The sequence below is a fragment of the Dreissena polymorpha genome, chromosome 3 (genome assembly GCF_020536995.1).
Source record: "Dreissena polymorpha isolate Duluth1 chromosome 3, UMN_Dpol_1.0, whole genome shotgun sequence".
Taxonomy (NCBI): domain Eukaryota; kingdom Metazoa; phylum Mollusca; class Bivalvia; order Myida; family Dreissenidae; genus Dreissena; species Dreissena polymorpha.
The window spans coordinates 62,900,076-62,926,071 of NC_068357.1; the positions used below are offsets into that span (position 1 = coordinate 62,900,076).

The window sequence follows — 25,996 nt, forward strand, 5'->3', positions numbered from 1 at the left end:
GCGAAGATATTTAATTTATTTAATTTATAACTTTTATTACCGCAAAATACAATTGATTATTTTAGCTAAATACTTAAATATATAAAAATATAGTTAGAAGAAATTGGTATATTACTTTATTCATGTGTTTAAAGGTTTAGCGCATTAAGTGAAAAGAACTTACAACGATGCCGGACTTAAATTGTGAAATAACGGCACTATGTGATCCCGCTTCTATATAAAATAATATTGCATAAAATATTTAAAAGTAGAATAAATTTAATTCAAGTACCAAACAATTTTGGTTACTTACGGAATGAAGCAATTTCACGAGTATGCATACACATATATTTAGAGAAAAGGCGCAAATTGTCAATACATATATTATTTACATTGTTTAATCTAGCATCGTGTCAAACAGAAGACCAGACATTCATACCTCGATTTGGATAGTGCCGTTTATAATGAAATATAGGACGTCGTAAGCTCAGTATTACCGCCTAGACGAGCCCTGCCTACTCCACCTGGCGCCAAGAGCAGCGCAGACGACGAGAACCTTACAATGGTATCTGCATAGCTCCCAAGGGACATACCAGCACTACTTAATACAACGGACAATATATTACTTCCAGCGCGTGTCACTTCGTACGAAATACCAACTACAACAGATAGTTCAATGTCAACATTGTAAACAAGTATTAGTTAATGTAAACTGAAGATAAGATATATATCCTTTTACCATTGTTTATTTAGGTTAAATATTGTTTTAAACAATAATTAAATGATTTGTATTCACTCAAACCCACGCTATATGTACATTGTATAATAACATATAACTAATTAAAGTAACATAAATACTCTAAATCAACGAGTATGTCGCACAATATTTCGTAAAATAAACAAAAACCCATAAAAAATCAGTGTTTCTTATAGCAATGGCCGAAATTCAACGCTAGACTTGGTATGGTAACATAAAATAAACGAGATGCAAAATGCTCGTTCTTATTTTTGGTGGCACATTAGATTCCATTTTAATTTCCAACAACGATATATATTCATAAGACACACAAACACTAAAATGGTACATGAACATGTGTTGAATTTACTGTCCTACACACAAAAATAATGTTGTATCTTGTTAAATCTATGTTACCAGAGGACAGCTGGCGTTTAAAATTTGGCTATTGTTATAAGGAACATCGATTTTGTATGTGTAAACTTTATTTTTCTTAATAGTGTACGAAACATTCGTCGATTATGACTGTTAATTCAGTTGCCTACACTATTAAGAGAAAACGTGTTGCAGAGTAGTTAGCACTTGTCTTAAGCGTACTTAATGTTAAAAATTATTATTATTATATAAACTGTATAGTTATTTATATTGCAGGCTATATGTTATCATTATATTTTTTTTTTTTTTGGGGGGGGGGATTATAAATTGCTTACATTTGCCATAAAATTATGTGTTAATGCACGTATGAATTTGAATGATAAAATATTTGTTAAACATAATACACTAATAGTTGTTGTAATGTTTGTTGATGTATAGAATATATAATACAATATAATATATATTATGTATATAATACTTTACTTGATAAAGTGAAAATAAACGTGTTAATTGTTCATATATTTACATACTGGATAATGTAAAAGAAGATTCTTTCCTTTAAGCTTTATTTCATGGTGTAAAATATACACTGTTACTGTACAAGCTGGAGTTAAATGATCTCTGTAAAGTGTGCTAGAACATTGATGTATTACTAACGAGTAATGTAGTGACCTAAATACGACTTAAGCTTACAGCCTTGATATTTGGATTGATTAGTTTCTGTTTATAAAACATTCCTTTTAAATGTTATACACATTTTTATGCTGATGAATGTTTGAAGAAAAAGTTATTTTTAGTTTTTGAATTAATTAAAATGTCACCTAAACAGAAGACTTCGATTGGGGTACAAACCAAGCTGACACATTAAAATGCTTTCAAAATCAAATACCGTATCGACTATAATTAATTAAACTACCATTGGTACATAAAATAGATCAACGTCGTTTGCATGTCTACGGATTATATGGTTTGTTTTTTTCATTATTACAACTATTGGCGTTAACATTGTTAACGATTGGGCCAAGAGCTTCGTCTTTTATCTTGTCGATCACTCAAATAGACATGTCAGCTCTCTGCGATACAGTAGCCGAGCGCTGCAAGCCCCCCCCCCCCCTCCCCCCTCCCTACCTTGACTGACGTAGCGCTTTCCTTGCATCTCGTTCTTCCCCGCCCAGATAGCCGGTTTGACCTCTGGTTGCTTGGGATGGATATCTTGGGGGCACAAGATCCGGAACTCAACCAGCACGGAGATGACTCCACAGGCATGGAACCATCTCGCAAAATGTTTATTGAAATTAGTGTGCGTGGGTCTGCAAACGAGTTTCCCCGATAACGCTACCGTCCTTCTCGATATCCGTCCGTCATATCGTCCATACTTCCGTCCCTCCGTATTTACTCCCATCACATTTTTCATTTCCGAGCAAGATCTGAAACACTTCTGATCCGAATCCGTCTAAACTTGATATTAACTAGTCCAATAGTGTTAACATGCGCATCGTTGTCTGGTCCTTTCGGAGTAATATTGTTGTTGTTTTTTTCTAAAAGATAATACACTTTTAATATTAATACGTCATTAACTTATGACTTTTTCATGTCCGCGCGAGATTAATTTTTAGAGACAGTTTCCTTAAAAGGTAGACACGCGCATATTGTCTGGTCGTTCCGCTCAAATACTTTTCAGGTAATTATCGCCTTTGTAATAATGTTTTGTTTCCGCGTGACATCTTGGGCATGACTGATCCATATAAGCATTGCCCAAAACTAGGAGACCTCTCTTGGAAATTGCCACCTACCAAAAACGCCTAACCCATTGTTAATATATGTAATCAACTTCCGTTGTCTGTTGTTTAAGCCATTCGTTTGTATTTTTTGATCACATGCATCTAATTTTATTTAACTTTTATTCACAAATATTATGTTTAAAACGTAAACATAATGTATATATTAAAGTGCGATGAAAAAACGAAGGAGTTCGCAAGTCTAGCCAGTACTTTTTATTTTTATATAACACTGTTTTATAACAGATTTTTGACTGCCTATCTGTGAAAAGGATGAACCATATGTACTAATTGCATGAATTATCATTACACCAAAACCACAGTAGGTGTCTCCTTAACACAAATAATCTCTTGATAGTTTTTAAACATAAACGATACAACATCGCATGAATCGCGATAGCATGTCATGCATCAATGATTGTATTTAATGGATCGCTTTGTTTGCAATATAACTCGTTTATTCGCAAGTCAAGTCAAAGTCAAACAACCTTTTATTTCAACTCAATTCATGTTTGACATGAATACATGAGCTAAAAAGTACGAAAGCAAGACCGTAAGTAATGTTACCAAGGTTGGATAATTATCACTGCGGGCTCTATAGTTTTTTTAAAAGAAAAGAGTTCCGTTTTTATATCTTTACGAGCATATTATGTAGTACATCAGATTTTTTCGTAATGGATGTACACAACGGTGACCCAAAAACGGCGTTTATATTTATTTACATAGCAGTTAACATATTTATTGATCTATAGTTACTCATTTATTAACTAAATATGTGTTTAATGATATGTATATATTGAAGATCCAGCGTATTTTATGGGCATGGTATTAACTCTTGTTTTTTACAGCACAAACCGGATCTTCCTGAACCTGTCTTTGTAAAAAAAAATACGCAATTTAATTCCCAGAACCATGTGACTCCTCTATTTATAAATAAATATCAAGATGTAAATATTTGGCCGCGTCCAGTCTCCATTTATAAAACAAACCCCATTATTTTTCATTTTGCGTCACTGAATCATAACTTATTCTCTCACTACCAGAAGATACGAAGCGTACTTTTAATTTCTGAGTTATTGTTGTGTGAATTGAGAAGACGATGAGCTGTATCGATATCCGAAAGCCTCAGGTTTTCACAATCGTTTTTCAAGAATTGTACTACCTTTGTTGCTGAATCAAGAAATATCTCGAATTTTCATAATGTTGTTTTGCTGTATAGTTCTGTCACTTTCTGAAGTTATTTTATGTTCCCTTCATGTTTGTGGATTGATTGTGCTAATATTTGCGTTTTCTTAATTCTTCACAATAGTTTTTCTATCGACTCAATTGATTCGTTAAGCCTCTCTCATTCCTTTTAAAAGCCTATTTTATTCCAGATGCTCAATTTTGTAAATAACTGACTTATATATTTATCTTTCAGTTTTGTTATTAGGTTCTTCAGAGTTTCTCTTATTGACGTGTCACCTTTAATCATCACATTTCCCAATTCTCATTTACTCTATGGATCCATTTATAAACGGTCTTGCTTTTGTTTATTATTATCTTATGTTAAACGCATCGATGCGCTTTCTTTTACAAACTGTTTGTTCATTACTGTTTGAGGACCCTTGTCGATACTTGACATAATTATTCACTCAACTAATGATTATATGTCAAGTCTTCGACTGCTTGTATTGGTATAGTAGTAGCCATGCCTTGGTGAACTTATTTATTTTGAACAGTACATCTTTTAATATCAAGCGATTTGACTGTTGTTAAAGAAGTTTTAATGAATGTCATTGCAAAATATTTATGATTTAAAATAAGTTCTTGTTAACACTGAAAACATCTGTGCTATTGATTTGTAGTTGGAATGCAATGCTTCTCAGTGAGGCACTTTTCTTAAGTTGTCTCTCTTGATTAGTTTTCATAGTTCTTATGCTTTGATAAATATAAATATATATGGTTGCGATGATTTTTTTAATCTATAACTTCTGTGTATGTTTTTTGCATTGTGCTGTTTCGTACTGTTTTGGCAATTGATCACTTGCCATAAATAAAGGACCAACACATTGTGTATACTAATTATTTATATAATGAGAATGCAATAGTGCTCCAGCAGCTGGAGTTTCACTTCTTTATATTCTACATACATTTACAAAATCGGACAAATGTTAACAAAATATTAACTAACATGGATATGAAACGTAGTGTCACTCACAGTAACACTTTTCTTCCTTTATGGTTTAGGTAAAACGTTGAGATCTATGGTCCGAATGTCAAAAAATGTCTTGTCCTCTCTATAACTTAACTTTGCATTAAAGGATTTGAAAGTAACATTATGCAACGATTTGTTGCGCGTAAGAACCACATGGCTTCATTCACGGTCAGAGTGTAACTTACAGGGCAAACGTCTATACTGACTTGCTGCACCATAATAAATCTTTGGCCAGCTTATTAGCCCGACCGTGAATGATATGGACATGTTAAAATGCTTATTTACAGATTATGTAGACAATTAAATTCATAGTAGTGTTTGTTAGTTTTTGCATGTGACAATTTCTTACAATATAGACATGTTAATTGTTATTGTTTACATTAAGGATTTTCCGCGCATGCACTTACAGGAACGTAAAACATATGCATACAGGAATCTGTTAATTCACTAAATCAACAATACATTCGGCAATAAACATTATAACAACTAAATAATTATAACAACAAAACTATCATATTAAGTAACAATACTTTATATAAATACATCTGATTGCATCTTTATAAAACTACGAGTTTTTCATTAGTGTCCCAGTAAAGGTGGTCTGAGGACTCATCATTGAGATTGTCACGAAGTAAATTTATCATTATAAATAAGCCGTATAATGTTTTGAACAACGATTTCAATAAGTTAAATTATAATTATCATAATATGCATTAGTATATAATTATTATGTTCAATGGTATGGGTATGCTAGTGTATTTTTAATAATGTTAAAGGGGCTATCGAAAGTGTAAGAGGTGCTTTGAATCAACCATGCACGAAGCCCTACGAAAAGCAAAGTGCATGAAAATATTTAAATGTTTTGTTCATTTTCTTTCAAATTGAATCATTTGTTAAGTGTATAAATACATTTGAACATGCGACTGATAGAAAAACATACAAATAATGCAGATTTAACTGCCAATAAGTGTTACAAGAACCATCTTTACTATTTATTGTGATTGATAAATATCGAGCTGTTTACATCATAAATCTATATTGTTTTCCTGTTTTGTAAATAGCTTTAACCACATTTGTGGTGGTATGTATTTATTTTTTTGTTTCGTGCATTCCCGTTATATCAGTTGTGTTTAATGATCAGACATTCGCATGTGAACTGTGATTTATGACATCCTGTTGTTACTTAGTAAGTGCCTTTACCATATCTGATGAGATAATCGGTTTGTGCTTAATAAAGGGGCAATTAAACACCAAAATAAAAATGCTCAAACGAATATTGGATTGAGGCAAACAATATCTTTTTATAATATGTCACATTGTATTTTCCCGAATAAATACCAGTGCAGTCAAAAGTTATATGTGGTGTGTATGGAAACGATATATTTGTTGTTTTATTTCATCCTAAAGAGGATTTATTGGTTTCAAGAGAGGTAAATTATCCAGGTCAGTACTTATTTTAATAATCTTATCTGCAAAGTATGGCATGAAGTAATTAGCAAAAGCTACTGCACTTATATGTAATGGGCGTGAGTTGTCCTGCTATCTACCCAGTAAAAATGATTTTATATTACAACGAACTTTTTTGTTAACCCTTCTTCGTCCCCAATAATGTCGGTAGTATGTATTCTTGGCGCTGGAAAGTTCTACACTTAGTCTATTACTTTTCCGCTAACCTTTGTAGACTTTGCTAGACATGTCAGATTTGTCGCGCATAACGATTTTTCTATGGATCGTTTGGACTGTTTTAGCTGTTAAAAATATCAAGAATACCACCGTCATGTTATTGTCCCCACATATCTTAAATTCTCTAATAAGACTTATTTGATTTGAATTACTCTGACTTGTTGGAAGCAAGCTTCGGGTCAGTTCAGTTTTAAGCTACGTGTGCTGTTAGCACGGTTTTTATCGCCGTTAGTATTACTATTTTGAAATTTACCTTTTATTGCCTTTATTATTTATTTTAATTTATTTTCAGAAATGAGAAAAGATGGACATATCCGCTTGGCGATGAATATGCTCTTATTTGGAAACGCATTTTGTTTAGGTAAGCATAACAATAAATCACCTCTTTTAAATGTGTAATAATTACATAGTGATTAAAGGGCAGCAATACGGTATGTGGGTTCAATGGTGATGACAATCAATATATTTATAACTTAATATGCAGCATACTTAATTACCACAATCCTCGCAGTGATTGTCTCTTTTTATTAAAAAACCACTGCCGTCACAAGCAAAATCGGGCTGTCCGCTTAGCTCAGTTGTTTAAAAACGCGCTTCTCACCTAGGGGGCCTGGGTTCAATCTCCTCTCCCGGCGCACGTGAGCTTGATTCGTAGTAAACATATCGGACAGGTGAGGCTCTTTTAGCGGGTTCGCGGGTTTCTCTCTCAAGCACAAGACCACACTTAAATCGAATATTGAATATTAAAAAAGCAAATTGCAGGAAATTGCAGCCTTATTTTATTTTTCCCCAAATATTCCTGGGTCCAGTAAATGTATATGTAACAGTGCTGAACCGCACTCTGAGTCATCATATAATGCAGCCTCGTGTGCGGAAGGATCTCATTAACTTCTGTATAGATTTCAAATCAGTGCATATTTTGTATAATTGGATTGTATTTTGTTCCCCTTACAATAAAAATGGTTTTAAAAAGTCACTTTATCGGTCAAGACGGCAGTATTTTGAAATGGCCTTTGATCGGGAAAAACACAATTGTCCATGTGTGCTGCATGTGTAATTAAAGATACAAAATATAACCATTAATCATACAAATACATAAATATCTGCCTGATAAAAGATGTCTGGTATAATTCGTTATATCACGTTGACAGTCTTTGCATCTGTCAAGGTTTGGAAGTAGGTCAAAATTATCTGAATCAACTATAAAATCCTCACTTTTGATAATAGAATCAGATTCAATGAAATAAACATTTTTAACCGAGACTTCAAAAAATTAGACACAAAAAGCTACGCAAATTTTACAAGTATTAAGCACTATGGCTCATAAGGTAACAATACACAAGTCATACAACATATTCATTCCCGCTGTATTAAAAAATAAGCTTCTTAGCGATTATTTTTAGTTCTGTCTTTAATTAAATCGGGAGTAAAGGTATGATTCACAGAAAAGCACATTTAGACCCATATCAATCTGTAAAATATCAGGTTCGGCGCGAATAAAACAACAGCTCGGCGAGCCTTGCCGTTATTTTGCCTCACCAGATATATTACACAATTTGAGGGCAGTACCATGTTATTATATATCTAATACCATTACTATTGCATAACTTTACCCCAGTTTAAGTTCCATTTGTGCGCGGCCCGGACCCCTGGTCCGACGAGACCGGGTTACTGAAGATCCAGTATTACTGCAAGTTCCGCGCACCAGAAGTAGGCTTGGTCACCAGCAGATCGGCGAGATTGTTAGTCATTTTCAATCAAGAAGTGCAGAATATCTTGGTAAGCATTGATATATCAATCAATTGCTCTATAAGCGTGAATATTATCCTAGGCTTATTTGGCGTAGTTGTCTTACTCATGTCTTCACATTAATTGACCTTTATTTACGGCCAATAAAATGTGGAAGAAATTTTACGCCAGTATGCACGAATGAATGACTGGAACGATCGCACTTGTTAAACTATCTTAACTAAGCTAAATAGAAAACGTTCTGCACTTACATCAGCAAGTTTTACATTTAATATAAAAACAACCTGACTATATGTGTTGTGCAATATAGCGTTAAGGATATACGCCGCTTAGAAATGGAGACCCACTATTATTTAGTGATTTTACTTCTTGTCGAGAAATGCATTTAGTTTTTCTTAAAAAATCTATTAAATGTAAAATATTCATTTGCTAATGAAAATCCAGCTTTGAATACAAAAAAAATCAAGACCATATATAGATGTTGATTGACCAACGCCGCATACACGGGTACTTATCGAGTTGCTGAACCGAGTTTTAATGAATATTTTGCGCCCTCAAGTTTTGTGATGGACAAGGCGATTCATAAACATTGGCACACCACATTTTCAGCTCCAAGTTTGTTGTAACAAATAGTAGCCTTTGTTCGGATTTTACACTCTAAGACTTAGTAAAATCTACGTAAGATTGTAAATACGTTCTTCCTGATTTATATAAATTAGATATAATGCAGCAAAGAATTGTTCAGAAAAAAAACACTCCGCCAATATTCATAACTCTGTAATCTTACTGAATTTACTGACGGTCGTTTCCAGCCAACAAAAACAAAACAAAAAAATCAATCAACATCAACGCCATCTTTATTGTTTTTAATATTTCTGTTTTATATAATGTGTTGGTTTAAACGGTCGATAAATGAATTTATTTATTAATGTGAAATAAAAGAATGTTTGAATGTGCGATAGAGAAAATTTAGCACAGCTCTGTTACAACCCGTTTTGCAATAAACCCGTTTTGCAATAAAATTATTGCAAAACGGGTTGGAGTGTCTTATTGCAATTTTTTTTTAAAACAACCCGTTTTGCAATAAACCCGTTTTGCAATAAAGTTATTGCAAAACGGGTTGGAGTGTTTTATTGCATTTTTTTTAACAACCCGTTTTGCAATAAACCCGTTTTGCAATAAAATCACCACACATTTATTTGCAATAATTTCATTGCAAAACGGGTTGGAGTGTCTTATTGCAATGAGAATTTTGTATAACAACCCGTTTTGCAATAAACCCGTTTTGCAATAAAATCATCACTCTTGTATTTATTCAAATGGATTGGAATAGTTAAAAGTGATGTTCAAATTTTGTATTTAAATAATATTGTTTTAAAATAGACAAAACTGTGAGTTAAAACTTAAAATTAAAAAGCATGGAAGGTGGTGAATTTCGAGATTCAATACGATAAAACAAAACAGAATGTGTGTCGAAACGTGTTGAAGTGTCTTCATGCAACGTCAGTTGTGAGTTACAAACCGTTTCGCAATACAATCATCACATATATACTATTTGTTTCAAATTGATTTGAAACGGCATAAAGGAAGTTTAAAATGTCGCCTGCAAGGTAAATATGATACAACTAAACTGAATGTATATATGAAGTGATTTTCACCAATTGGGAAATTAAGTGAAAACAACCCAGAAGTGCAATAACTTTATTGCAAAACGGGTTGGAGTGTTTTATTGCAATTTGTAATTTTTATAACAACCTGTTTAGCAATTAACCCGTTTTTCAAAAATTTTATTGCAAAACGGGTTGGAGCGTCTTATTGCAATTTGAAATTTTTATAACAACCCATTTTGCAATAATAACATGACACATGCATTAACTAATTCAAATGGAATGGAAAGATTAAAAAGGAAATTTAAAATATCGTATTGAAATAATATTATTTCCAAATATAGACAAAACTGTTAGTTTCCACTAAAAAGTAAAAAGCAATGAAGGCGATGCATTTCGAGATTGAATGCGATAAAACAATACAAAATGTAAATAGAAAGTGTTTCAACCTATTAAGTACTGAAGTGAAGATAACGCCGAAATGCAATAATTTACTTAAAAAACGTGTTGAAGTGTCTTCATGCAATGTGAGTTGTGTGTAACAAATCGTTTCGCAATAAAATCATCACATATATACTATTTTTTTCAAATTTCTTTGAAACGGAATAAAGTAAGTTTAAAATGTCGCCTTCAAGGTAAATATGATAAAACTAGAGTGAATGTATATATTTATGAAGTGATTTTCACCAATTGGGGAATTAAATGAAGACAACCCAGAAGTGCAATAATTTTATTGCAAAACGGGTTGTAGTGTTTTATTGCAATTTGTAATTTGTATAACAACCCGTTTTGCAATAAACCCGTTTTGCAATAATTTTATTGCAAAACGGGTTGGAGCGTTTTATTGCAATTTGATTTTTTTTATAACAACCCGTTTTGCAATAAACCCGTTTTGCAATAATACAATGACACGTGTATTAATTAATTCAAATTGATTGTAAACATTAAAAAGGATATTTAAAATATCGTTTTTTTTTTATTTCCAAATATGGACAAAACTGTTAGTGTCCACTAAAAAGTAAAAAGCATTGAAGGCGATGCATTTCGAGATTGAATGCGATAAAACAATACAAAATGTAAATAGAAAGTGTTTCAACCTATTAAGTACTGAAGTGAAGATAACGCCGAAATGCAATAATTTACTTAAAAAACGTGTTGAAGTGTCTTCATGCAATGTGAGTTGTGTGTAACAAACCGTTTCGCAATAAAATCATCACATATATACTATTTTTTTCAAATTTCTTTGAAACGGAATAAAGTAAGTTTAAAATGTCGCCTTCAAGGTAAATATGATAAAACTAGAGTGAATGTATATATTTATGAAGTGATTTTCACCAATTGGGGAATTAAATGAAGACAACCCAGAAGTGCAATAATTTTATTGCAAAACGGGTTGGAGTGTTTTATTGCAATTTGTAATTTGTATAACAACCCGTTTTGCAATAAACCCGTTTTGCAATAATTTTATTGCAAAACGGGTTGGAGCGTTTTATTGCAATTTGATTTTTTTTATAACAACCCGTTTTGCAATAAACCCGTTTTGCAATAATACAATGACACGTGTATTAATTAATTCAAATTGATTGTAAACATTAAAAAGGATATTTAAAATATCGTGTTTTTTTTATTTCCAAATATGGACAAAACTGTTAGTTTCCACTAAAAAGTAAAAAGCATTGAAGGCGATGCATTTCGAGATTGAATGCGATAAAACAATACAAAATGTAAATAGAAAGTGTTTCAACCTATTAAGTACTGAAGTGAAGATAACGCCGAAATGCAATAATTTACTTAAAAAACGTGTTGAAGTGTCTTCATGCAATGTGAGTTGTGTGTAACAAACCGTTTCGCAATAAAATCATCACATATATACTATTTTTTTCAAATTTCTTTGAAACGGAATAAAGTAAGTTTAAAATGTCGCCTTCAAGGTAAATATGATAAAACTAGAGTGAATGTATATACTTATGAAGTGATTTTCACCAATTGGGGAATTAAATGAAGACAACCCAGAAGTGCAATAACTTTATTGCAAAACGGGTTGGAGTGTTTTATTGCAATTTGTAATTTTATAACAACTCGTTTTGCAATAAACCCGTTTTGCAATAATTTTATTGCAAAACGGGTTGGAGCGTTTTATTGCAATTTGATTTTTTTTATAACAACCCGTTTTGCAATAAACCCGTTTTGCAATAATACAATGACACGTGTATTAATTAATTCAAATTGATTGTAAACATTAAAAAGGATCTTTAAAATATCGTTTTTTTTTTTATTTCCAAATATGGACAAAACTGTTAGTTTCCACTAAAAAGTAAAAAGCATTGAAGGCGATGCATTTCGAGATTGAATGCGATAAAACAATACAAAATGTAAATAGAAAGTGTTTCAACCTATTAAGTACTGAAGTGAAGATAACGCCGAAATGCAATAATTTACTTAAAAAACGTGTTGAAGTGTCTTCATGCAATGTGAGTTGTGTGTAACAAACCGTTTCGCAATAAAATCATCACATATATACTATTTTTTTCAAATTTCTTTGAAACGGAATAAAGTAAGTTTAAAATGTCGCCTTCAAGGTAAATATGATAAAACTAGAGTGAATGTATATATTTATGAAGTGATTTTCACCAATTGGGGAATTAAATGAAGACAACCCAGAAGTGCAATAATTTTATTGCAAAACGGGTTGGAGTGTTTTATTGCAATTTGTAATTTTATAACAACCCGTTTTGCAATAAACCCGTTTTGCAATAATTTTATTGCAAAACGGGTTGGAGCGTTTTATTGCAATTTGATTTTTTTTATAACAACCCGTTTTGCAATAAACCCGTTTTGCAATAATACAATGACACGTGTATTAATTAATTCAAATTTATTGTAAACATTAAAAAGGATATTTAAAATATCGTTTTTTTTTTATTTCCAAATATGGACAAAACTGTTAGTTTCCACTAAAAAGTAAAAAGCATTGAAGGCGATACGGTTTGTTACACACAACTCACATTGCATGAAGACACTTCAACACGTTTTTTAAGTAAATTATTGCATTTCGGCGTTATCTTCACTTCAGTACTTAATAGGTTGAAACACTTTCTATTTACATTTTGTATTGTTTTATCGCATTCAATCTCGAAATGCATCGCCTTCAATGCTTTTTACTTTTTAGTGGAAACTAACAGTTTTGTCCATATTTGGAAATTAAAAAAAACGATATTTTAAATATCCTTTTTAATGTTTACAATAAATTTGAATTAATTAATACACGTGTCATTGTATTATTGCAAAACGGGTTTATTGCAAAACGGGTTGTTATAAAAAAAATCAAATTGCAATAAAACGCTCCAACCCGTTTTGCAATAAAATTATTGCAAAACGGGTTTATTGCAAAACGGGTTGTTATAAAATTACAAATTGCAATAAAACACTCCAACCCGTTTTGCAATAAAATTATTGCACTTCTGGGTTGTCTTCATTTAATTCCCCAATTGGTGAAAATCACTTCATAAATATATACATTCACCCTAGTTTTATCATATTTACCTTGAAGGCGACATTTTAAACTTACTTTATTCCGTTTCAAAGAAATTTGAAAAACATAGTATATATGTGATGATTTTATTGCGAAACGGTTTGTTACACACAACTCACATTGCATGAAGACACTTCAACACGTTTTTTAAGTAAATTATTGCATTTCGGCGTTATCTTCACTTCAGTACTTAATAGGTTGAAACACTTTCTATTTACATTTTGTATTGTTTTATCGCATTCAATCTCGAAATGCATCGCCTTCAATGCTTTTTACTTTTTAGTGGAAACTAACAGTTTTGTCTATATTTGGAAATAATATTATTTCAATACGATATTTTAAATTTCCTTTTTAATCTTTCCATTTCATTTGAATTAGTTAATGCATGTGTCATGTTATTATTGCAAAATGGGTTGTTATAAAAATTTCAAATTGCAATAAGACGCTCCAACCCGCTTTGCAATAAAATTTTTGAAAAACGGGTTAATTGCTAAACAGGTTGTTATAAAAATTACAAATTGCAATAAAACACTCCAACCCGTTTTGCAATAAAGTTATTGCACTTCTGGGTTGTTTTCACTTAATTTCCCAATTGGTGAAAATCACTTCATATATACATTCAGTTTAGTTGTATCATATTTACCTTGCAGGCGACATTTTAAACTTCCTTTATGCCGTTTCAAATCAATTTGAAACAAATAGTATATATGTGATGATTGTATTGCGAAACGGTTTGTAACTCACAACTGACGTTGCATGAAGACACTTCAACACGTTTCGACACACATTCTGTTTTGTTTTATCGTATTAAATCTCGAAATTCACCACCTTCCATGCTTTTTAATTTTAAGTTTTAACTCACAGTTTTGTCTATTTTAAAACAATATTATTTAAATACAAAATTTGAACATCACTTTTAACTATTCCAATCCATTTGAATAAATACAAGAGTGATGATTTTATTGCAAAACGGGTTTATTGCAAAACGGGTTGTTATACAAAATTCTCATTGCAATAAGACACTCCAACCCGTTTTGCAATGAAATTATTGCAAATAAATGTGTGGTGATTTTATTGCAAAACGGGTTGTTAAAAAAAATGCAATAAAACACTCCAACCCGTTTTGCAATAATTTTATTGCAAAACGGGTTTATTGCAAAACGGGTTGTTTAAAAAAAAAAAATTGCAATAAGACACTCCAACCCGTTTTGCAATAATTTTATTGCAAAACGGGATTATTGCAAAACGGGTTGTAACACTGCTCTTTTTAAAACATCATGTTTTGTTATGATATGCTTTACCGGTATTGTTCTCCTTCACAATCACTTGAGAACAAACAACAACAATGTCATGTAAAACGTAAATCTAACACTTAAATAAACATTCGAAAACACGATCAAAAAGTCATCGGAAATAACACATCGTTTTGTTTCGATCCCTCTTCACGAAGAATTTGCAAAACACCACTGTATGTCAGACGATACCACAAACGCTTAGACATCGATAGTTAAACTTTAAATTTCAATGTTGGTCACGAAGAGTGTAAACACTATGTGAACAAAGCTTTGTATAGCTGCACACCCACGGAACTGATATATCATATTACCCGGAAGTTTTTCTCTTTCTCAGGACTGGAACATGCTTACTCTGTCGCCCGCAAGCGCTAGCCGTCCGGACAAGGTGTTCGTCTTGACAAACGAAAACAATACGGATTTCACCAACTTCCAGTGGTCCTTCCACGTGGTATAGAAAGGAAACATCGATTATGGTCCTCCCGTCCGCACTTCCACTCCCGCACCCACTGGAACATGTCAGCTCGTCACTGATATCGTCACTGGTAATCGGACATTTTCGAAAGACCTACTTGTTTGTGTATCGGTTTACTCCCAAAAGTTTCGTTATTTCATTTTTGCCATTTCATTATTATTTTTCATCGTCAAAGGTGCTTTCGAAATATGTCTCAGAGCGGATTGAAACACGAAATTAACAAAAATAGACGTTTGCCTTGAAATTAAAATGGATGTCATTTTTGTACTGTAAATACATTTGCAGTACAAGGATGACTGGTAACGCGTTTTCTTGTATCACCCGTTTTTGTCTTCCGGCTATTAATGATAATTTTCACACACACTAGATTGTTCGTACTTAATGGCCCATAATAATTAGAGATAAATTCCATCATCATTAACATCTGTGTCGTGAATATTTCGACCATATACCACCTAAAATGTTCGTAAGTGTATATAAACTTAACATACAGTACGTAAAAATGATAAATGAATTGTCTGAAAAAATAGCAAAATAATTGATAATTTTTGTCAGAAAATAACGCGACAAAGAATGTTTAGTTTCCTTTTATATTAACTAAAACGATCATTGTATGTCTGAGCATATACTTCTTACTTATTTTCTAAGTCTTAAACAAGGTAATATTTAGTTTAGTCAAGTTATTTTCCCATATTTACGTCGTGTTTGATATACTTTTAATACATGTTACATTAAACTTGAGTTATATATGGGCCGTGCTCTGTGAAAAAGGGGTTTAATGCATGTGCGTGCGTCAAGTGTCGTCCCAGATTAGCATGTGCAGTCCGCACAGGCTTATAAGGGACGACACTTTCCGCCTAAACTTGACTTTGGCTTAGAAAAAACTTTCTTGAAGTTGAAACTATCATAAAAGCGGAAAGTGTCGACCCTGAAGGTTTAAATGAATTTAAGTCCAATCATTCTTCCATTTTTACGTCAAGTTGAACAAACTCTTATACTTAATTAAACTTTAAATACTGCTCTGGCGTAAAATACAAATGTTTCCTTCCACTAAGTCGACCCATCCTATATTTGGTAACGATCATAATTTTTTTTGTAACAGACACACATGCTTTTATAATGTTTTATTGACGCAAACTTTAATGTTTTGGCCATTAAAAATAGTTCAACACATAACTTGTCAATCAGTTCTGCATATTTCCTTATTTAATTTTTAACTTTGCAAACAATTTTTCGAACTCGCGAAACTAACGTTTTCGACCTACCTAAACTATTTTTGTTGGAAATGCCAGTGCAAACAAATGGCCATGTCTTTATATGCCTCACATTAAACGCAAGCCTATATCAGTACCATTAGATACCCTTTAACTCAGCATAACGTGATTATATGTGAAGTTTAATCACATTTTTTATATGAAGTTTAGATTCATTGTAGAAATTAGTATTCCATTTATCATATAATCAAATCGTTTGTGTCTTGAAGCAAAACACTTTCTTGCGAGTTTCTTAACTGGTTTCATAAAATATCAAATGCAATTACAATTGATAAATAACTTTTTCAGGTCGAATACACACCGTTACTTTTCCGCATTCAAATGAATACAAAATGTGAATATTATAGAGTTCAAATAAGAGATGTACAAAAAAAGTTGTAGATAATAAAAATATAGAAGTGTTCAATTAATGCGAAACCTATTAAAGCTCCACAATAATTTCAGAACACGCAATCATTTACACTAGAGTCATTTCGATAACAACACTAAAAAAAATTGCGTTTATAAATTGATTGTTATGAAATTAACCCATAAAAACATTTAAATGGGTTTAAGTTCCGATTGAGCGTGGCTCAAAGCCGTGGTCCGAAGAGTCCGGTTTACTTAGAATCCAGTATTACTGCAACTTCCGCGCACCACAAATAGGATTGGTTGCCGGCAGGATGGCGGTATTGTTAGTCATGTTCAATCAAGACGTACAAGATGTCGTGGTAAGCTTTTATATATCAATCAACTTTGCTGTTAGCTTTAACATAATCCAAGGCGATTTTTTTATAATGTGTTTGTTCAAACGGTCGACGAAAACATTTATTTATTATTTATAAATAGAAAAAAATTAAGTGGTGTATTTTTATGTTATTTTTAAAATGTAATATTCTCCTTCACAATCATAAAATACAAAGATGTCGCGTAAAACTTAAATGAATTAATAAATATTAATTTCGCAATCAACATCTCCATAAATAATACGATATCGAAAATGAAGGGACATCGATAACTTAACTAAACATTAAAAATTGTAGTTCCGTATAATGTATTTCTAATAGTTATGCATCTAATTGTAGCTGCCGTTGTTGGTGCACACCCACGCTACAGATTTATCATATGAGTCGTGTTCTGAGAAAACTGGGCATAATGCTTTTGCGTAAAGTGTCGTCCCAGATTAGCCTGTGTAGTCCGCACAGGCTTATCAGGGACGACACTTTCCGCTTTAATGGTATTTTTCGTTTAAAGGAAGTCTCTTTTTACCGAAAATCTAGTTCAAGCGGAAAGTGTCGTCCCTGATTAGCCTGTGCGGACTACACAGGCTAATCTGGGACGACACTTTACGCACAAGCATTATGCCCAGTTTTCTCAGAACACGACTCATATTACCTGGAAATGTTTCTGTTTCGCAGAACTGGAACATGCTCACTCTGTCCCCCGCAAGCGTCAACAGGCCGGGCAAGGTGTTCGTCCTGACAAACGAAAACAACAAGGACTTCACCAACTTCCAGTGGTCCTTCCACGTGTTATGGAAAGGAGTCATCACTAATCCCGAACCCACGGGCACGTGTCAACTTTTCAACGGCAATGGTACATTAACAAATGACCTAGTTTGTTGTTTTATAGTTTACTACGAATATCATCGTCTAATGTACCTTCGAAATATTATCAAAATGGATTTGAACATGAAATATCTTTAGACAATCGGCCTTAAAATGGATACGGATGTCTTTTGTTCTAGATATACAGCTGCAGAACAAAGATGACTGATCACGAGTCTTCTTATATCCGCTTTTTTCTCTTCATACCTATGAACAAAAATTTCGAACATTAGATTGTCCGGACGCCATGACGCATAATTAATTTGATTTTTACTACAATATTATTATTCATATCTGTACCGTGCATCATTCGACCAAGTACAACCTCTTATTTTCGTCAGTGTACATATTCCTTAACACAATACGTGTAATAAATTAGTGAATTTTTGGGCAAATTAAGCTAACTTGTTGATTAACATTGTCAGAAAATGACACGACATGAAAAGTTACGTTTACTTCTATTATTTTTAATTCCCCTGAAATTATTTTTTTTCTCTACGTTAAATCACATTTTGTGTCATCTTACTTATTATCCAAATCTTAAACAAGTTTATATTGTATGTAATCAATAATACTTGCAAAGTTACTTCGCGTTTAATTTACTGTAAAATTCAATTATACTTTAAATATAGTTCACCTAAAACTTATGTTTTATTCAAGGTTTAAACGGAATTATTCAATCATTAAAAAACTCAACAAATTAATGAGAACAAAAATAATGTTCAGGCGCAAAATAACACGTTTTTTGTTTACATAACCGTGACCGACCCTTATTTTGAGTGCCGACCCTTAACCTTGTTTTTGGTATACCAGGTTCAGCTTTCGTTCAGATTAATAAATGTAAGAATACTTTTTGCTAAATTCGATCGTTTATTCATCACCATCATTCTGATTTTACTTCCAAATTAGCGGATTTTACCACTCAAGCGCCTGTGTCTTTAACTCAAGCGCCTGAATCACGATCAGTTTCGACATCTGGATACGTCGGCATTGGAATTGGTGTCTTTGTGATAGTTCTCGTCGCGGCAGCAGTTGTTGTCTTCGTTTACAAAAGGTAAGCTAAGTGATATTATTTTAAATTTCACGTATGCGTTTCGCGTGAAGAAATATATATTTGACAAGTAAAACAAATATTCTGCTTTACATGCTGTCAAATAATATATCTGCAACAATTCAGTTAGTTTTACTATTTATGTGATGCTCATACGTGTGAGAGTTATTCATTCAGTCATTTAAGATAGTGCACTCTTTAAGTAACACGAGTTTTTGTGCACATAATTTGGAATAAGTGTACACACATGTTGTCGTATAATTATATGTCTGAAGTTTAACATGTGTAATTGAAGACGCCGAAGGCAGCTGCATACTGAAGATCCATATTCCCGGTACTTTCCAAAAGCTGATAAATGTGATGTGCCCACAGACACTGGCAATGTGCCGAAGCCCCTTCCCGTAAGTTGTCAACCAATTGTAAGCAAACATTCGTGTACATGATATTGCTTTAAAAATACAAGTAATGCAGAGTATGGAGTTTACTATACAATTGGAAACAACGCATTTCGGTGATGAGAGAACGACTAAATATAAAACTGCTGCTCATAATCTCTTCTGCTTAACCCTCCCTTCCCTTCTGACCTTCTGGTTAAGTTAACGAAAATATATTTATAGCTCTTAAAAACTTATTATTCCTTCATGCATGGTGAGTAAATGTTAAGAAACTTCAATCTGAAACGAACAACTGATCTGGGTTTCGCTCCAGCTCCTAAAAAGTCAATGTCCAGTCAATGTGTAACTATGATACCGCCATATATAATTAAGTATCTTTGCTAAATACTTAATTATAAAAATATTATTAAGATAAAAGTGGTGTATTCGTATATATGTGTATAGCTAGGTTTAGTGCATTACATGAAAATGACCGTTTACGATGCCGGATTAAAACTGTGAAATGACGGCAATATGTTGTCCCGCTTTAATACTAAATAATAGTGAATGAAATGTTTAAAAAAGTGACATACTTACATTTAATGAAAGTCACAACAATTTTGTTAATTTCCATATGATAGAGTATTTAATTGCAAGAGTTTACAAAATGATATTTAAAGGAAAGGCGTATATTGTTAATAAATATATTCTGTACATTGTCTAACCTAGCACCGTTCTGAACAGAAGCCCAGACATTCATACCTCGAGCTGGATGGTGCGGTCTATGATGAAATAGAGGACGTCGCAAGTTCGATATCGCAGCCTGACAACGGGTACCTTACATTGGTAACTGCATCGCAGTTTACAGACATACCTGCACCACTTAAAACCAAGGACGAGCAGTTACTTCCAGTGCGTGTTACTTCGTACGAAACACCAACGACAACCATTTAGGCGGAAAGTGTCGTCCCTGATTAGTCTGGGCGAAAAACATATGCATGAAGTCCAGTTTTCCCAGAACAAGGCTCAACTGATAGACAGTAACTTCCAGCGTGTGTTGCTTCGTATGAAACACAAATGACAACATATCTTAAAATCCTTTCTATTGAATACAGAAAACTGAATGTTACTTTTATATATAGATTGATAATTTTGGTAACAAATTGATTTTTATACTATTTTAAAATGCATTGTATTCGCTCAAACCCACGCTGTATGGTGATTTTATTCACTAAGACTTATTCCTTCAATTCGATGTACGAAGGTTAAATATAAACTTGTATTTTAGGTGTTCAATGTTAAATGGTAGTTTTTACTGTGTTTAGCGAACTTTTGAATTTCTTAAGTGAATTGCTTTATATACAGCTTGTTAAATGTTTGTTTGTTGTTCACGATTATTGTGGTGGCTATAAATTACTATAATTAACGTTAGTGACTAAACATTATATGCTTACACAAGCTCGGGTTTGAGTGGTACGCATTTGTGAAATAGAATTCACGAATAGTTCTTAGTTTTATTGTTTAAGAATGCTGAAGTGAGGTTAATTATGTATGTTTATTTACATACGTGATGCTGTGTGCAGGAGGATGCAGAACACACCCAGGGAGTAGCCCTGATGCTTTCCAAGTCGGCATATAGAGCGCTCATCGGTTGGGAGGCACATGGACCACATATCATGGCGGCCTCTTTCCTTACCAAGAAGAAAAGGATCAATGAAGACATAATCCAGTGCTATGCGCCGACGAACGACAGTAAAGAGAATGAGAAGGACAACGTTTACAATAGACTGTCAACCATTATACAAGACAGACCAAAGAGAAACCTCATCATTCTAATGGGTGCCAAGATCGACAGTGACAACCGAGGATATGATGAGATCATGGGGAAGCAAAGGTTAAGCGAGATGAACAACAACGAGGAGAGATTCGCCGACCTGTGCGCCACAAGTAATCTGGTCATCGGAAGAAATGTTTTCCATCACAGAAGGATACACAAGGCAAATTGGGTGTCACCAGACCTGTCAACGGAGAACTTGTTTCCCGATTGAAACTGAAGCTGAAGTCATGTTGGGCAAGGTGAAGCAGCCAACGCCAACGTTACAACACTGCTACACTAAAAGACATCTGTAAGCAAGAAGAGTTCAAGTTCACTCTCTCTAACAAGTTCCAGGTCCTAGAGGAGGTGCCTGAAGAAGGGACGATCAGGCAAAAGTGGCAGAATGTGAAAGAAGCAGCGACTTTAACATGCAAAAAATTCTGGGCGGTAAGTCTTACTCCCACAAGGAGTGGCTATCAGCAGAGACACTTCAGAAAGTTGCGGAAAGACTAAACAAGAAGGCAAGTGTCAACCACAGCAGAACACGAGCCGCACAAATGAAAGCACAAGAAGAGTACACCGAAGCAAATAGGAGCGTCAAGCAAAGTATTAGAGCAGTCAAGCGGAACTACCTAGAGACGCTTGCATAAGGGGCGGAAGAAACAGCCTATCAGAACAGAACTAAAGATCTGTACTTCATCACCAAGAGATTAGAAGGAAAGTTTGCCAAGCCAGAGAGGCCAGTAAGGGACACACGTGGAGGAGTAATAACAGATGATGAAGGGCAAAAAAGAGGTGGATTTAGCACTTCCAGGAGCTACTCAACAGGCAAACTCCTGCGAATCCACCGGAGATTCCGCTGGCTATAAGAGATCTGCAAATCAAGTGCTGCACTCCCACAAAAGAAGAGATCAGCAGCGCAATCAAGAAATTAAAGAACGGCAAATCTACAGAACCTGACAGCATACCTGCAGAAAAGAATTAAGGCTGACGTGGAGACCAGTGTGGAGCTACTACATCGGCTTTTCAGTAAGACATGGTAAGAAGAAGAAATTCCATCAGAGTTGAAAGAGGGTTACCTCATCAAGCTTCCCAAGAAAGGCGACCTCAGTTCCTGCTCCAGCTACCGAGGAATCACACTGTTGTCCATCCAAGAAAAGGTGTTAAATCACATCCTGCTGAACAGAATGAAAGACGCAGTAGACCCGCATTTCCGTGACCAAAAAGCAGGCTTTCAAAAGGAGAGATCGTGCACGGATCAGATTGTAACCCTGTGCATCATTCTGGAACAATCCCTGGAGTGGAATTCACTGTAGTATGTGAACCTCATTGACTATGAAAAGACCTAGAAGACCTAGATTTTTCCGGTGATCTGGCTCTTCCACACCCAACAACAGATGCAGGAAAAGACAAACATGGTAGCGGATAACTCAGCAAGACTGGGCCTCACCATGAACAAAGGAAGAGCAATGTGTTCAGGACCAACGCATCCAACAACACATCCATCACAGTCCAAGGCGAGGCGCTGGAGTAGGTGGACAGCTTCACATATCTGGACAACCAGGGAGGAACGGATGCAGATTTCAGAACGCGCATCGGTCAAGCCCGAGCAGCCTTCAATCAGCTAAAGAACATCTGGGGATCCAGCGAAATTGGCATCACCACCAAGATTAGGCTCTTCAAGAGCATCATGAAGCCACAACTCCTCTATGGAGCAGTGACCTGGAGAACCACTGTCGCCACCATAAAGAAAATACAGGTCTTCATCAACACCTGCCTCATGAAGATCCTCAAGATCCGCTGGCCAGACAAGATTTCCAACGAAGAATTATTGAACAAAGCCGCAGCCACGTGAAGAAGACATCCTTCAGAGACGTTTGCGGGGGATAGGCCACACCCTGTGCAAGCCTGCATCCCATACGCAATCTCTGACATGGAACCCCCAAGGAAAAATGAAGAGAGGGCGGCCTACAAACACCTGGGGCCGGGAACTGGATGCAGATGCTAAGCAGATGGGCCAAACATGGGGGCAGCCGTAGATACTCGCCCAGAACCGAGACGCCTGGAGGAAGCTGGATGGCGGCCTATTTCCCAGATGGGACCACAGGCAAAGATGAGATGAGATGAGATACTGTAAAAGTTTATGATTCTGTAACGCTACATTTTGTGGCGTGATATGTATACTGTTAATGTAGGAAAAAGTTTAATACTAGTAAACGTTTTACAGTATGTTTGCAAATTGATGTATTTCTGAAGTGTATTGTAGTGACCTGTCACAAAACGCTCAAAACGTTAACGACGAGTAAAGCCATTAAATTGTGGATTGATGATCTTCTGTTAATTAAATATACCTTTCTGAAATTGTATACACAGTGTTATGCTTAATTATGTATAAAGAAACTTTTTTAAAGTGTGTTTGTTATTGACTTGATCTTAATATTAATTTAACTTGGTCTCATAGCAAAATTTAGATGGGGTACAAAACAAGCTGACACACGAACAATCATTTTACAAGCAAGTACCGTATACATTATAATTATTAGAATGAAACTACCATTGGTGCAACAAATAGATCAGCATTATTATCATTTTCTGAGGATATTTTTATCCAAATGTTGAGTTCCGGATTACAACCATTGGCGTTGAGTAAATGGTCTTTAGTACTTCCATTTTTTTCTCTTGTCAATCTCTGAGATGAACATGCCGGCTCTGTGCGAAAAGGAAGCCATGCGCAATCCCAGAGACTGTCGTAGAGCTTTTTTGCAACGTGGTTTCTGGATGACCTCTGGTAGTTTCGGTTGGACCCTTCGAGGCACTGGGTTCGGAACTCAACAAGCCCGGGGGGGGGGGACTCCACAGACAGTGCACTTTCTCGCAACATTTTTTTATAACAGGTTTTTTATTTTCTTCTTAACATATTACAGACATACATACAAGCATAGTGTTTACATAGTATTTTAAGAACATGTACATAAACACATAAACTAGTATTTCCGTAAGACACAACATACATACATACATGCAAGCATGTTATTTACATATTATTTAAAAACAGCTATTTGACAACAGCGTACATGTTGTTATGGAACATACATTCATATACAATTTATACGATTTAATATTTCTCGCACTATACCAACTAATTTGCTCATACATATTATAAAACTTTAGTTGTAGATATGTGTATCTTTTGTTTGTTATATATTACACATTTGAAAGGTAACTTAAGTGCTGAATTGCATAGTGTAAAATACATTTAAAATGCAAAATTCACAAACAATTTGGTGATTAAATACAATCTATTGTACTAGTATCTAGATTATGTGTACTATATAATTAGTGTTGTCATTATGGGAGATGTCTACAAGTATTTGTATAAGGGACCAGTCTCGTAAATCATCATCTATTTAAAATGTGGTTTTATATATTTCGAAATTGTTTTTCTCGCAACATTTTAATGGCATTGAGTTTTCGTGTGTGTGAAACGGAATTCTCCGACAACCGTTACCGTCTTTTTTGATATCCGTCCAACCTTTCGTCCGCCCTTCATTCTTTCCTCCCATCCCACATTTCATGTTCGAGCAAAATCACAAACAGTAAAGAGCAGAATTTGAATGAACTTGATTTGCAGTATAAGTGTTAACATGCGCAGCGTTGTCAGGTCGTTTCTTTACATTTGATAATTAATACAATTCTAATGAATAGTTAATATCCCCGCGAGATCAAAGTTGTACCGTTTCCTTATAAGATAGACATGCGAATATTGACAGATCGTTCCGCTCCAATAACTTTTAAGGAGGTTATCTCTTTTAAAGAAGGTATCGTTCGCGCGTGAGATCTCGCATATTAATGATCCAAATAAGCATTGCCAAAAACTATGAGATCTCCTTTGGAAATTACCTGCTATCATTTCGAATAGGTCATTACCCATAGTTATTAATCCACTTCCGTTGCCTGTTTTCTAGGCAATGCATTTGTATTATATGACTTTTGATCCCATAAATCTATTATATGTAAATATAAATTTTAATAATAAAATTATTGATAGAAACGTAACGAAATAGTTTATTTATGACAGTGCTATGAAAAAATGAAGGAGCTTTCACAAGTCTAGTTTATACTTTTTCTATTTTCATTTGCAAAAGGTTTAACAACAGATTATTGATTATCAACGTAATAAAAATTCATAATTGACAAAGCCAGAGGTTTAATCGACATCCTTTTAAAACAATATCGATAACTCGCTGCAAACTGCGTCAAGGAGGTAACGACCAAAATCTTCATGTGTTGTCAAATATATATATATATATTGAAAAAATAAACAAACGTCGCATGAGTATAAAAAATTGCATTAATATATGCCGACCGGTTTCGCACAGCTCATCAGGGCATATAAAATATACAACAATAACGTCAAATTGTCTAAGTAACAACGTCAAATGACATTACTTATATTATGACGTCAAACGTCAAATTATAACAATGAATTTAA

The 25,996-nt window shown here is 34.1% G+C and overlaps 1 protein-coding gene across 1 annotated transcript in view; it reads left to right on the forward strand.

The window, feature by feature from the left end:
• The first annotated feature begins 6,960 nt into the window (after positions 1 to 6,960).
• Positions 6,961 to 25,996, forward strand: part of LOC127874436 (uncharacterized) — a 227,761-nt gene continuing 208,725 nt past the window's right edge. Inside the window, exons 1-5 of the mRNA XM_052418761.1 lie at positions 6,961 to 7,109; positions 8,367 to 8,527; positions 15,266 to 15,473; positions 17,233 to 17,387; positions 18,075 to 18,252. Coding sequence (XP_052274721.1) covers positions 17,340 to 17,387; positions 18,075 to 18,252 — 226 coding nt within the window. The 5' untranslated portion in view covers positions 6,961 to 7,109; positions 8,367 to 8,527; positions 15,266 to 15,473; positions 17,233 to 17,339. The remainder of the gene's footprint in view (positions 7,110 to 8,366; positions 8,528 to 15,265; positions 15,474 to 17,232; positions 17,388 to 18,074; positions 18,253 to 25,996) is intronic.